This window comes from Periplaneta americana, chromosome 17 (genome assembly GCF_040183065.1).
Source record: "Periplaneta americana isolate PAMFEO1 chromosome 17, P.americana_PAMFEO1_priV1, whole genome shotgun sequence".
In the NCBI taxonomy this organism is placed as follows: Eukaryota; Metazoa; Arthropoda; class Insecta; order Blattodea; family Blattidae; genus Periplaneta; species Periplaneta americana.
This window is the reverse complement of record NC_091133.1, coordinates 13,485,311-13,498,564: the sequence shown is the minus strand read 5'-3', so window position 1 is coordinate 13,498,564 and position 13,254 is coordinate 13,485,311. Positions and strand designations below refer to the sequence as shown.

At 36.9% G+C, this 13,254-nt stretch overlaps 1 protein-coding gene across 5 annotated transcripts in view; it reads left to right on the top strand.

Moving 5' to 3' along the window:
- Window positions 1-8,668, top strand: part of LOC138693235 (zinc finger protein ZFP2-like) — a 53,130-nt gene extending 44,462 nt beyond the window's left edge. For 4 of the 5 annotated variants that reach the window (XM_069817042.1, XM_069817037.1, XM_069817039.1 and 1 more), the window contains one exon: window positions 638-2,941. Coding sequence is in view for 4 of the 5 variants with exons in the window: in XM_069817037.1 (XP_069673138.1) it covers window positions 638-1,574 (937 nt within the window). In the remaining variant the exon portion in view is untranslated. Of the gene's footprint in view, window positions 1-637; window positions 2,942-8,016 lie in introns of those variants that run through there. The other variant, XM_069817043.1, reaches the window with a different exon arrangement.
- The last annotated feature ends 4,586 nt before the right edge of the window (window positions 8,669-13,254 follow it).

Sequence of the window (13,254 nt, the reverse complement as noted above, 5' to 3'; positions counted from 1 at the left end):
GGAATGTGAACTGTTTGGAAACACGTACTGAGGTAAGTATTTTTCTTTATGGGGAGAGGGTTAAGACAATTACGTATTTGTTGACATTAACTTCGACGGTCAACATGGACACAGAGCATTTGATTTGTGTTGTGGAATGTTGCCGTTACTGATGATAACAAATATCCTGTGTACCATTTGCCTGCGCAAAACAGTTCGAAAAAGGTTATGGTAGCACACAGACCGTACAGACCGCCATCTGTTGCTACGACGTTCAAGTTATACTGTACACGTTCTCAAGTTAAGATTCAACGCCTTGAATAATAGGCAACTTCTCTGACATAAAAGTTGAAACTCGCTTCAAATCGCTGACTCACAACAGTGATGTCATGACACACTTTGAAATGAACACCCAGTATTTCATCTTTAAAAAATTCGTGTCTTCATGCGTTCTAATTACATCCCAGTGTTATTTTACTTTAATCTGTCGATCTGACTTCTAACAGCAAACATGTCCAATATTTCAAACCGAACTTCCATGTAAAATTCTCACATATTTTTCATAATTTCACTGTGCAGTTTTTCTTGACGATGATAATTGCCTTTTTTGTTGTGATGGCCATAACTTTCACTAATGAGATTTTTTTTTAAATTACAGCAATCTGAATGCTGACGGGAATGAAATGCCAGAGGCGAAGCGCGCAAGTCAAAATATTTGTCTCCCATTGGATCTTGCCATAGAAAGTACACCTGAGCCTCAGATTTACGATCAATTCGTTAGAATAAAAAACAACATAGAGAGAGAGCCTGACATTCGCACAGACGAAGGTTGCTTCAAGTGTAATATTTGTGGCAAGTTGCTGCAGACTCTCCAAAGCCACAAAATACATTTGCGCTGCCACACCACTGAAAGGAGATTCAAATGCGATACCTGCGAGAAACGTTTTGTTCGACGTGGACATCTCAAAGCCCACTTACGTACACACAAATACAAGGGGACTTTCACATGTGATATGTGTGGGAAATGTTTTGTACATTCCGGTTATCTGAAATTGCACACACGTAAGCACTGTAAACGGGAGCCTTTTAAATGCGATGTTTGTGGAAAATGCTTTGTACATTCATCTACCTTCACAGTGCATGCACGTACGCATTCTGGCGAGAAACCTTTCAAATGTGATATTTGTGGGAAATGTTTTGTACATTCATCTGCCTTCAAAGTACATGCACGTACGCATTCTGGCCAGAAACCATTCAAATGTGATGTTTGTGGGAAATGTTTTGCAAGCTCAACTAATCTCACAGTGCATGGACGTACGCACTCAGGTGCGAAGCCTTACAAATGTAACGTTTGTTGGAAGAGTTTTGCACAATCTGGTCATCTCACAGAGCATGCACGTACACACTCTGGCGAGAAACCATACAAATGTGATGTGTGTGGTAAAGCTTTTGCGAGATCAGGTCATTTGACATTGCACTCACATACACACACTGGCGAGAAGCAATATAGTTGCGATGTTTGTGGGGCATGTTTTGTTAGATCGCGTCAACTCACAGTGCATGCACGTATCCATTCTGGCGAGAAGCGAAAGTAAACGCTCAATACTCTCCTCAAGAGTTTAAGACTACATAAAATTTAAAAAGCAATATCTTAGGAATATTTTTTGTTGTGTAATATATAACTCGAAAATTCTTCAAGAATGTGCAGCCGATGTGTGTTAGTACTTTATAATGTTAGTATATGCTTGTTTTTTTATTTCTTATAAATATATTCTGTATCTTCTATATCTACTGTATAATTTTATAACTAAAAGTATCGTTGATTCTGGAATCCCACAGGGAACTGTCCTATCACCACTACTATTCACTATTTACGTAAATGACATCCCCTCGACTCTACAGCGCTGTAAGCATCAACTTTACGCAGACGATTTACAAATCTATATCCACACAATCCCTGGCTCACTCAATGACGCAATACAAAATCTTAACGAGGACCTTGAATCTATATCTGCATGGGCCAGAAAGTTTGGTTTGACTCTCAATGCAAGAAAATCACAAGCAATCCTAGTGGGACATCAACGTCTATTATGCAACATTACTCCTGCTCTTCCAGTCAAGTTAAACGACACAATAATCCCTTTTGCTTCCTGTATTAAAAACCTTGGAGTTTACTTTGATACGCATTTTAACTGGAATAACCAAGTAACCCATATTACCAAAAAAAGTGCTTTCCATACTACATTCCTTAAACAGCATTCGAAAATTCCTTCTGCTATCACTCAAGAAAATAGTGGAAACACTAGTAATGCCCCACTTCGATTATTGTGATTTTTTACTGACTGACCTCAATGTCAACCAGTCGCAAAAATTACGTGTTCATAATTCTTGTGTTCGCTTCGTCTGCGATGTCCGTCGCGCTGACCACATTACCCCATCCTTCCAAACTCTAAACTGGCTACGGCTTAACGAACGTAGAAATTTTCATTCTCTTCTTCTCCTTTTCCAAGTCCTTCACACCTCTATCTACACCTACCTACCTTGCCACCCGTTTCAATTACCTATCATCATTTCATAATCTCTTCACACGCACGCAAAATAGCCGCATACTGGCCATACCAACACATAAGACATCATCGTATTCATCATCATACACAATCTTACTCTCGCGCTTGTGGAATACCCTACCCAGTGACATCAGAGACTGTCGGAATTTAGTAGCGTTCAAAAGCAAGCCTATTAAGCATTTTCTTACTGCGTAGAGCAGGTTTAATTTTTACTTAATTAATAAGAAAAAAATGTTTCTCTCTTCTTAACTTTTACAATAAACTGTCTAGGTTTTATTAATCAGTTAATCTATTAGTACTTTGATTTTTATTGTATTTGTAAATTTAATATTAATTGTAATTGTATTCTTAATATTGTAGTTGTAATCCCCTGGTAGAGGGGAAGAGAAGGCCTGATGGCCTTATCTCTACCAGCTTAAATAAATAATATAAATAAATAAATATTTTGGGTGTGCTATGTAGTATTTGTACCTATGTAACTATTGTCTTTACGGAAATAAGATAGGCTATCCCTTTTGAACAGTAATCAGCTGTGGTAATAACAATAACTGAACGATTTCGAAACTTTGGTTGAATTTCAATATATATTTATATATATTAATCAATATATTAATTTGATGGAGCTAAGGCCGTTAGGCATTCTCTATCACACCACCAGAATACAAATAGGCCTATATACAAAAACTAATGCAGAGAGAACAATAATAGATAAAATTACAAATAAAAAAAAGGAGAGATTGGAGAAAAAATACAAATATAATACAAAAGCAGAATAGACACAAAACATTAATTGGCCGCCTACCTTATAGTGATTAAATGAAATGATTAAATAACTGATTGTATAAATATCAAGACGAACAGTAACAATTTCGAAACATTTGCAGTAAAGTTAAAATGTTCATTTTAATGGACTGCACTACTTAGTAAGAACATGTTTACTAACTTTGTTTTTTAATACTGACAAATTCCGGCAGTCTCCGATGACACTGGGTAGGGATTTCACATCTGTGTTAAGGAAACTGCTCACCGTGTTTCACTGTGTGATCTCTTTCTGTGGGGTTTGTCAAGGACAATGTTTACAACCTCCACTTCCAGCGACGTTGGCTGAATTGAGAAGGCGCATTAACACAGCAATGTCACACAAGACATGCTTAAGAGGGTTTGGTAAGAATTGGATCACTTCCTGGATGTCTGATGTATTACACTTGGGGCTCACATCGAGTGCATCTAAGCTAGTATAAAACTTTAAACTTTCCTCTTTAAAATGATAGTAAGATTATGTACCTATTTACGTTAGGAAAAATGTTTATCGCCTCCTGCTGGTTATTGACATTTAATGACAAGCTCGTACCACACCATAAGCTTAACTAAATAGTACTGCGTAGTAACTACCAGATCTTGCAGAGGTTTCATCCTTCTTCGCAGCTGTAACTGTACTACCTAACCCTTAACCACACTCCGTCTCCCAGTCACAAACACTCATACCGAAAACAGTTGGTTTTGCATACGTGCTGTTCCAAGATCAGAGATGCAGATATTAGGTGTCAAAAATAAAATGCATTTTCTTCTGCAAATGTTTCAGAGGCATAGTAATAACCAAAGTTCTTCGTTTGGTCACTCTGAATACAAGTTAGGTGTACGTTGATCATACTAACTTGATATGAAGAGCAAGTTGCGAATGAAGATAGTTCATCCTGCAGTGAAGCATTGACCCACATACTTCAATACTTCACTACTGTTTATCAACTTGATTACACAACTTTCAACACTATATCAATGAGGAATATATATATAGAGTCGACCTGGTTGGCGAGTTGGTATAGCACTGGCCTTCTATGCCCAAGGTTGCGGGTTCGATCCCGGGCCAGGTCGATGCCATAGGCTCATGTCAGTAGATTTACTGGCATGTAAAAGAACTCCTGCGGGACAAAATTCCGGAACATCCGGCGACACTGATATAACCTCTGCAGTTGCGAGTGTCGTTAAATAAAACAATATTATATATATATATATATATATATATATATATATATATATATATATATATATATATATATTCCTCACTACTGTTTGTTTACATCTATGTATTTGTGTACCTGTTTTTGTAAGTCTGTGAACAGGAATAGTACTCATGTAACAATTTCACTCGAATTCATTAATAATAATAATAATAATAATAATAATAATAACAATAATAATAACAAACTATTTAAAGGCAGCTTATATGCAATAAAAGATCATTTTTCGAGGCACAGAAAACTAAAAAATTTTTGGTAGGCGCCACATTTTGCCACACATGCAATAAGAAAACCTTTCGAGCTAACTTTGAGATAGAGTCAAGTAAGGCTATTATGATACAAAAATCAATCTTATGCTGTAATTTATCCATGAAAGCATGTACAAATTCGACAAAATTAAGTCATGTACTTCTAGGGTTGCCAACTTTTTTTGAAGAAAATAGGGGGACTAAGGAATCGACAAAATTTCGCAAAGAAAATGGACAAATTATTCAGTTCCGTTATTAAAAAGCAATTTTATTCTGCACTTTAGCAGCTAGATTTAAATTTAGAGTAATTTGAGACAGATTTTATCTCGAAGTCGATTGCTGTTTGCTGTTAGGATTTGGTTAGATGCGTCGTGTTCCTGTATCGAACATCTGCTCAATTATTTTTTATGAATATTACTAACTACCTGGTATATTTAGAATAAAACTCGCCATTTTTTTCCAAATTTATAACATTACAATTATTTGATTTTAAAGGAATGAACACAAATTCATTTCTGGCAAGCATTACCTTCTACAAAGGCTACACTTTAGTGCATCTCAAAATTTATGATCATCATTCGTGGCACAATCAAATGTTTCGAACATATATATTTCTGCTTAATGTAAAAATTTTCACTCGATACATTTGATTTTGCCAGGAATGGTGATTTATATGATGAATTTATACTTACTTACTTACTGGCTTTTAAGGAACCCGGAGGTTCATTGCCGCCCTCACATAAGCCCGCCATTGGTCCCTATCCTGAGTAAGATTAATCCAGTTATCCTACCTCCCTCAGATCCATTTTAATATTATCTTCCCACCTACGTCTTTTTCCCTCCGGCCTCCCAACTAACACTCTAATAGATGAATTTATACATTATGCAAAAATAATGGAGAAAAATGCTCGAAAAGAAAAATACGAGAGCTGCGAGTCTGTTCAATATTAAGGCTAAATACGGGAGATTCCAGGAAATAAAGAAGAGTTGGTAACGGTATGTGCTAGTTTAGACATATAAGAATGATTTGGAATTAAATTTATTTTATATTTATAATAATGGATCAAATAGGGATGAAGTTACAGGAGAATGGAGAAAGTTACACAATGCAGAGCTGCACGCATTGTATACCTCACCTGACATAATTAGGAACATAAAATCCAGACGTTTGAGATGGACATGTAGCACGTATGGGCGAATCTAGAGGCCGGAGGGAAAAAGACCTTTGGGGAGGCCGAGACGTAGATGGGAAGATAATATTAAAATGGATTTGAGGGGTGTAGGATATGATGGTAGAGACTGGATTAATCTTGCTCAGGATAGGGACCAATGGCGGGCTTATGTGAGGGCGGCAATGAACCTCCAGGTTCCTTAAAAGTCAGTAAGTAAGTAAGTAAATAATGAATCAAATTAAAACAAACCCAGTGGATCATAACAGCCTTCTGTGTGGGCTATTGCGATAGGTACACCTACAGGACTATTCTGATATAGTACTATAAATCTGGCCATATTATACAAAGCAATGAAGTAGGGCTACTGTGATACACACAGATGCTTAGTGTATCATATGTGAAACTTTGGTTAAAATCACATTCAAATTGACTAAGATTTAGCACCTTTTGTAAGGGCTTCTTTTTCCCAATAAAATTTATACAATTTACTGAAATTTTAAGAACTTTGCCAATGCTAGGAAATTTCTGCATGTTCAAATAATTTTTTTGTGTGTAAGGAAATAGATTGAGAAAATTATGATATAGCTTATATTGCTAAAATCAATTAAAATTTGTTTCTAAATAATGATGATTGTATTTTCCAAACTTTTGTTAAATTTTAGCAGTAAAAAGAATGACTTTAGCTAATAATGTGAGGTAAATAAGCGTACATGTGTAATTTTTAAAATAATAAGAAAGACAATCTTTCAGCTTTCCCAATAACGGGACTGCCTCATTGGACAAAGCATAACACACAGAGTGAAAACAAAAAGAGATCACAAAAGAGAAATGTGGGGAACGAAGAGAAAAGGGAAATTAAGTACAGGAAGAATAACAGCATACATATAACAGCCTTAAACATAATAAACGGATTAGACGTTCAAACAAAAGTTCTTCCTTTTTAGCAAACGAAGTACAGGTGGTATTTTAAAATGGCAAGTGATCCTCTGATAGCAGTAAGGGAAACATCACGAATGAAGTCGTTGTTCAGCTGGAACTTCTTGCAGAAACTGACAAAGAGGCGAGGTATTGTGCCCCTAGCACCAACCATTAGCCCAACTACTTCAATGGAGGTGAGGTGATATTTCTCCAAATGGAATGGAACTGTGGGCTCATAAATCCTGCATTTTTCTGCGTGGACTTCAGTTGTTCCTGTGCCTCGAACCTGAATGTCGGGTCGATAATGTAGGCAGATGTAGAGCCTGGTGGAATGGCAAGCATGTCAATTCGCCGACAGAATCGCTCTTGAGAGATGCCATGGACTTCTTCGTGTACAGTGACACCTTTCTTCCTCAAGGCTTCGGCAATCATGGACCTGATTCTGTGATGTCTAGAGTTCCGCAGTGTCTCACTGAAAGGACAGGCACCCAAAACGTGGCCAAGAGTTTCAATCTCACTGACGCAACGACGACAGTGGTTTCCGTCTCGGGACCTTCCTGGTAGAGCACGCAGCGGACAAACATTAGCTGTCATTTTAAGAGCTAGTCTCCATTCACTGCTAGTGAGGCAATCAGGTTGTCAGATACTGTATTGTGGGTTCCACCATGCGAATTCAAACATCCCTCAAGAGCTGAGAAATTATGAAATATCCCTCAAGAAGTAATAAATTATTTTATGTTAGCAAATTGATTAATTTGGTCATTTTTTTTTTCATAGTAAACATAATTTCAAAACAGTCTTTCTAGCTCATCATAATAGCCCTAAAAAGTGTATCATAACAGCCCTTCTCATTCATACACTAATTACTGCTAGACTGATCAACATTCAGAGCTTTTCTTTAGAGAAAAATAAAGCTGACACTATTCTGAGGAAAAGGAAAATGTAAAAATTATTCTATATTTATTTATTCAAGAGCAATAACAAAAGTAAGCGAGTATTAGAGCAAAGTTTTTTTTTTCAATTAACAAAACTGGCTTTTCTTTTAAATTTCGTTCAATATTGCTCATTAAATAATGTAAAATGCGCCAGGGCGAGTGCCTGCTGTTTCCAACAGGTGGCAGCACGCACGAGGCGCGAAGGAGTCGGGCATCTGATGGACGGCAGGTGGCAGCAGGAGGGGGCATGCGGAGAAGTGGCGGACATCTTCTCGTCTACTTGGTTCAAAGGCGTGCGACCAGGAAGGCGTGTTACAAGAGAAGAAGCAGTGACAACTATTCGCGTGGATTAGAGATAGTCAAGCAGTGTGTTGTTAGAAAGAAACCACATGCGAATCCTAAAGGTGTATTAACAATAGCATAAAATGTACTTCCATAATCGCAGTTTTAAACATGTTCGAACTGAATCTTTGATATATTTTAATATGTATAAAATTAGCTCGACTTCTTTTATTGTATCATATCAGCCCTACTTGACACCATATTTACTGAAACATATTAAACAATATTAAATACCTGTGCAATGCAAACACACACTCTCAGGGAAGCTTTGTGGTCTCCACTGAAGCTATATAGTGACAGTATATTGAGATAAACAAAAAAAATGTAACAATATTACCTAAAAAGCAGCTCGAATTTCTTCCTACAACTGCTATTGTTAACATTATGCATTAATCATAGTGACATAAAAGAAATCGAAGTCTTAAACAATACTTAACTCAATAAACAATTCACATGCCACATAAACTTTTTATTCGCCTCGAAATTTTCTACCACCGGTTTTTACAATACAGTAAATAAAACGCATCTAGATACTTTAGATCTAATTGAATCACAATATTGAAAAACCCCACATGTCCATTATTTTACGAAATTGAGTTATATATGATTTCGTATTCTAAACATGTAGACTCATGATATTATAAAGAGAAACCCCACATATTCTCATCAACATTCATTTTAGCTAAAATTATTTGAGCACAAATCTAGGACCTAAGATGTTTTTTGATCTCCTGAAAAATTTAGTTTTCTAGTCATATGGGGTTTCTCAATATTCCGGTTCAATTAAAATTTGCAATTAAGAAATGAAAAATCATAAATGTGAGCACAAACTCAAAATGAAACTAATTATGACTGCTTACTTCATGAGTCTCTACACACTACAATGAATGGTTGTAAAGATTTCAAATCTTCCAAATGAAAATCTTCTTCTTTCTATTGAAATACATTTTCTTCTTTCCTAATGAAGTGTTCGCTACTAAATTCTTCTATTAGAGCATTAATCTTCAAGCACCTAGCTTTGTTTTGTGTTCGCATTTTCATCTGAACAGCAAACTGGAACTGTGTCAGTAGGTTTGGATACTGTTGAGCTATACTGTATACGTACCTCCAATGTTGCAGGTTTTTCGGAGGCTCTAGGTAACCAAATGCAGGACTCTAGTAACAACTTGTTGTTTAGTCAACTGTCCGAAGACAGGTTTGAACCTCATAAGTAACACCAATAAGGCATCACACATACATATGGCAACTAAGTCAGGGAATAATGGAGTTTCTTTCCCCTCCTGCCCCATTGACTAGTAACATATTACACTAATCAGACTTCAGATGTATACAAACAAAAGTTCCTCCTATGACACATACTGTCAATTGAGATGTACTGTCTGATAATAAATACCTATACATATCAGCCTGAACCTTAATCAGAGTTGACTAAAAACTTATTCAATTAAAATTCAAAATATTAATAGCTTGGACTTTTGCACATAATTTCAGAGACTAGCCTACAATGAGCTACAATAGTGAGACAGGAACAGCACTAAGTTAGAAAGGAATGGTGCTCCACTGAACCATTGCGCTTAATCGTAATGGCTTTAAAACACTTTGTGTTGTCTCCTGTCTGCCTCAGTGCTAACTGTGCCAAACAAATGCTTTAGTGACATCTTCTCCCTTATCTTCACTATGGTACCTCATTGTGTGTTCCTTTTATTTGTTTTTTCACATCAAGAAGTTTTAGTTTGGGGTACAATTAATGTACCGGAAACACGAAGTTAAAATATTCTCCAGTGAAGTTAAAGCTTTGTCAAGTGTTGAGTAATGTAATTGCAAGTGAATTAGAGGAGCACTGTCGAATTAAATAACTACTCCAAGAATCACATCCCAGTACAATAAATAAATGCCTAAATATCTTGGATGTGAAATATGCTTTAATAGTAACATGGACATTAAATATATTATAGATTCTAAAGGGAGATTATTATACTATGGGACTCCACTCCGCAGCTCGCGTGGCATTCGCCGGTAGCTTATCAGTGTTGCCTGGCATTTCATACATGCTCCATTCCACAGCATAATAACTTCCCGTTAATATCATACAGGAGACAATTGAAAGAACTTTTACAAGTATAATTAGGAGAGGGATTAAATGTAATATGTTGTAAGGTATTGTCTCAATTCACGTTGTTTTATGGTTGCCAAACCTGAGTAGCAACTTAAAAAAAGTGAGCAAAATTGAGTCTCCAGAACCAAAAAATTCCTTATACTCCATTTCATGCGGCTTCTTAGCCATCCAGAAGAAAGGAGCCACTAGCGCTTAAGCAACTTTGCCTAGTTGTAATGTTAAGACTATCATTGTTATGATATCATGGCTGAGAACCAGACTGTTCTAAGTCCAACTTTTTATAAGAAAGAAATCTGTGTTTCATTGTGTTCCAGTTCTTGTCTGCATATATGAATCGAACAAAATTGTAAATATTCCCCTCCATAAGGTTGCTATGAAGCTATTCCAAATTGTTTCATGAAGTTTTGAATGTCAGGAGCTTAAAATAGCTCTCCTGAAAAAAAAAAAAATAGTAAAATGGACTTGGAACAGTCTGGTTCTGGGCCATCAATATGTTAAATATTACATGTGTCCAGACAAAATATTGTAGCTACGAAGAAGATGAGAAGTATCAACTAAGTCGTATGAAAAGCATTAGGTATACTATTGCAGTAAAGGCTGTTCTACACCACCGAGTTAACTCTGTGAATGCGACATTATTAGTACATGCACCTTGTGTCTCATTGCTCCTCTGCTAGAGTGCACCTACACCTTCTATCTGCTGACTACCTAGCAGCACTATTAACTATCCCTCACCAGCAACAGACTTAACTTAGTCGAGTAGTATGTATTAGATTAGATAAAATAAGAAAGGATGATATTAGAGGAGAATTTATTGAACATTGGATCGGTATGCAATAAAACAGACTAATATAATAGACAACATTGGGCTGAACATTCACGAAGAATGGAAAACAATAAATTTCCTATAACAACCTGAAGTTAAATATGCCAAGAGATCGAGTAAACGTTGGAGATAGCTATGAAGATGGGGCAAGGTGTCTAATCCATGAAAATAGAGATGTTATTGAGGATGGTTATTAATAAAATATGTTATGTAGTAAATGCTGTTTCGTAATGAAGAAATATAAAAAAAAATGAAACAGTAAATTGGAGCTGCACTGATCCAATGAGTGCACCAGCAAAAGGAGGCACATATTCCTTAAAAATCACTCAGCTCGACATTCCCGTGGTTCAGAATTGTGTAAAAGAGATTTTTACTCAAGTGATTCGGAAGATTCTTTCGTCGAATACTTTCACTTAGGCCTATGTGTTCTTCTTGTTTCAAACTGATAAAACAAGCACTTCGTTATAACTAGTGGCTTTGTCAGGCAGAAAGGTCTCCAAATTGTACACGGTGATTCCAAAAGGACTATACAACTTTGTAAGCTTATAGAAATTTATTTAGAAAATATACAGATTTGGTTTTAATACCCTGTAATAGCAAAACTCACCAAGTTTTCACTCAATGTGGTTCAATGTGACTTCCGTTGGTCATGCGACAGACAACCCACCTGAACTCAATTTCTTGCCAAACTCACTGCTGCCTATCCGGCATCACTAATTCAACTGCGGTGGTGATTTGGTTTCTGAGCTCAACGAGATTCGCAGGTTAGGGTGGAATGTACACTTGAGCTTTAAGGAACCCCCATAAGATGAAATCAAGTGGTGTAAAGTCGGGGAACCTAGGTGGCCATGATGACGGTTCTCCACGACCAATCCACCAGCCAGGAAACTTGAAGTCGAGAAAATCAGGGACGTTTTGGAGGTAGTGTGGAGGTGCACCATCCTGCTGAAATTGAATTTCCCCTTTTTGATCATCTGCATCTATCTATGGGATGAGAAAATTTTGTGGCTTAATATCCAGATAGACAAAACCATTGATAGTTTTTTTCCTGGAAGAAAAAGGGGCCGCACACTTTAGTTTTATTTAAGGCACAAAACACATTCACTTTTGGGTTGTCACGAACATGCAGTTGGAGATGTGGAGGTTCAGAGCCCCATATCCTGCAGTTATGGGTATTTATTTTCGTGACGTGAAATGCCGACTCGTCGTTAATGATCACGTGGTTCAATAACGTCTCATCTTCAATCCTACCAAGCATTTCTACACAGAAATCCCGTCAACCCATCTTATTTTCATCAGGAATGTGTTGCACCGTCGTAAATCAGTATGGTTTTAAGTATAAACGTCGCATTAAAATGCGCCAAACGATTGGTTGTGGAATCCCAGTCTCACGAGAAGCACGCGGCGTTGATTTTCTAGGACTTCGAACAAAGCTTTCCCTCACTTGTTCGACCACAGTACCAGCCACACGTGGACGTCCGGGAGACTTGGCATGAGTAATAGAACAGCCAGTCTCAACAAAAGTATGGTGCCAAGAATAAACTGCTGCCCTGGTAGGAGGATCCTTGCCATACTGGGTACGAGATCTACACTGAACCACTGTCGCAGATTTCGTTTCTTCAAACAAAAACACAGCGAGCTCGCTCTGCACCTGTGAAAGCAGCCATTTTGATATTAACTATGTTAGCGCATGATAGAAGGAAACAGGCAAAATTGAAATTCTTACAGGATCCAATTGAGGAGAATAGAGATAATTATTTCAATGAAAGACGGGAAGCAAGTCGTACACTTAGGAATAAAAAGAGAGATTACTTGAAGGAAAAACTGATTAAGGTAGAAACAAATAGTAAGAATAAAAACATTCGAGATTTATATAAGGGTATAAAGGAATTTAAAAATGGATACCAGACAAGGGTAAATGTAATCAAGGATGAGAATGGTGACTTGCTTGCAGACTCTCATTCAATCCTTAACAGATGGAAAAATTATTTTGGGCAACTGCTAAATATACATAGGCCAAGTAGAAATGATCAGGACGAAATTCAAATACAAACTGCTGAGCCATTTATACCGGAACCCACACTTTCTGAAGTCGAAATTGCAATAGAAAATCTGAAAAAGTACAAGTCTCCA